We start from the raw sequence: 1962 nt of genomic DNA on the forward strand, positions 1-1962 counted from the left end.
GCCAGACTCTCCACCTAAAACCGATCTTCAAACCACTGATCCAGTTACCATCCAGCAACTTCTTCAATTTCTCACGCTCACCCTACAAAATATTCATCCTTTTCAACGCAATCTTATTCTACAACAACTTACCAAAGCTGCTAAATCAGTGTTCAACGTCAACTTCTACGCCACCTATACCAACAATTACGTTCATTTTCTTACATCCCGTCAAGAAACAACTGTTTAACCTACCCGTCATTATGGATTTAGTCTTTCTTTTCATGAATATTCGCTCCTTACCTACCAACAAAACCCTTTTCGAAGCACTGTTACTCGAAGAACACATATCTGTATTTTTGCTGAATGAGACCTTTCTCACCAAGTCTACCGTATGTAATATTCCTCGCTACACACTCACTCGTCATGACAATACAGCTCCTGCATTACGGGCCAATGGGGGAGTAGCAATTGGCTTTCGCAATCACATCCCATCTCGCCATCACATTTTTCCTCTTCCACACCTCCCTGAGCATATCATCATAAGATTGTACTTCAAGTCAATCATCATCACTTTTGCTACTATTTATGTTCGACCCGGTCACCCCATCCCACTTGAATTTTTCAGTCACATTTCTAATACCTATAAACATTTCATCATTCTCGCCGATATAAACTTTCATAGTCGCACTCCGAATGAACGCACACGCTTTACAGACCATATCACCACTCACACTACCGGCATCATACATACTCTCCCATCTGCTACTAGACCTGTGTCCAATACCACTCCCGACATCGCCATCACCTCAAATACACTCGCTGCCAACAGTACATTCAAAGTTCTTGATCTTCTTGGTAGTGACCACGCCCCGGTCAAACTTTCATATCATTTTGGCACCACTCGTTCACATACTGCGCTTCCTCCACTACGAAAGCCTCGCTTTGATAAAGCCAACTGGAATCAATATCGCACATATCTTACCCATGCTGTCGCAGATCACCACCCTCCTACATCATCTGACGAGCTATATGCCCACGTTTCTATCACTTCTGAGATTACCCGTGCATCCGAATTATTCATCCCAACTTCTAGCTCCACTCCATACCAACCTAAATTACCTCCGCACTACCTAGCTCAGATCAAACGCTCTCGTCAAGCATATCGTGACTACGTCCGGACACGAAATCCCGAAGCACTACGTCTTCACAATCAGCTCCAACGTTCTGTAAAAAACTATATTGAAGCGTACAAAAAGCGCCAATGGATTAAAGCTTGTAACACTCTTGCAGACACAGCACATCCATCACGTTACTGGAAACGTTTCAATGCGCTTTGTGATAAATTCAGCAAAACGTCTTACCCACTCATCATCAACAACAATCAAGCCGCTTCTGATCAGGACAAGGCGAATGCGTTTGCCGACTACCTCCAAGACATCTTCACCCCTCAACCCTCTGATCATATTTTTTCTCATCCAGTCGATAAAGTCAACACAGCGAGTCATCTCTTCCAACCTAGTGTCAGCCATACATTACCGCCCAATGAACTCACTTCTCCCATTACTGTTGCCGATATCACTTCCGTTGTCCGGACTAAACGAAACTCTGCCCCAGGTTTTGATTCAATTACATATCGCCACATCAAGGAAAGTCCGCCGTCACTACTCCTTTTATTAGCCTCTATCTTTACTTTCATCCTTCGAACAGGCTTTTTTCGATAAAGCAAACTGGGACAGATACAAGAGTCATCTTTCCACTTCCACCGCTCATCTTACAGCACCCTCAACAGAGGACGATATGTACGCTGCCATAGACACAATTACATCTTCCATCCAGAAAGCCAGTACTTTGTCCAAACCTACCAGTACCTCTAGACCATATCAACCCAATTTACCGCCTCATTACCTCACAATGATAACACGTTCACGTCAGTTTTCTCGTGAGTATACTCTCACCCAAAATCCAGACTCATTGCGTCAC

At 43.9% G+C, this 1962-nt stretch overlaps 1 protein-coding gene across 1 annotated transcript; it reads left to right on the plus strand.

Moving 5' to 3' along the window:
• The first annotated feature begins 242 nt into the window (after positions 1-242).
• On the plus strand, positions 243-1703 carry LOC145665387 (uncharacterized). The gene has a single exon (XM_081732689.1). It carries the CDS (start codon positions 243-245, stop codon positions 1701-1703), a length of 1461 nt encoding a protein of 486 aa, XP_081588815.1.
• Positions 1704-1962: the final 259 nt, after the last annotated feature.

The sequence above is a fragment of the Thermobia domestica genome, chromosome 11, assembly GCF_964235325.1.
Source record: "Thermobia domestica chromosome 11, izTheDome1.hap1.1, whole genome shotgun sequence".
NCBI lineage: Eukaryota > Metazoa > Arthropoda > Insecta > Zygentoma > Lepismatidae > Thermobia > Thermobia domestica.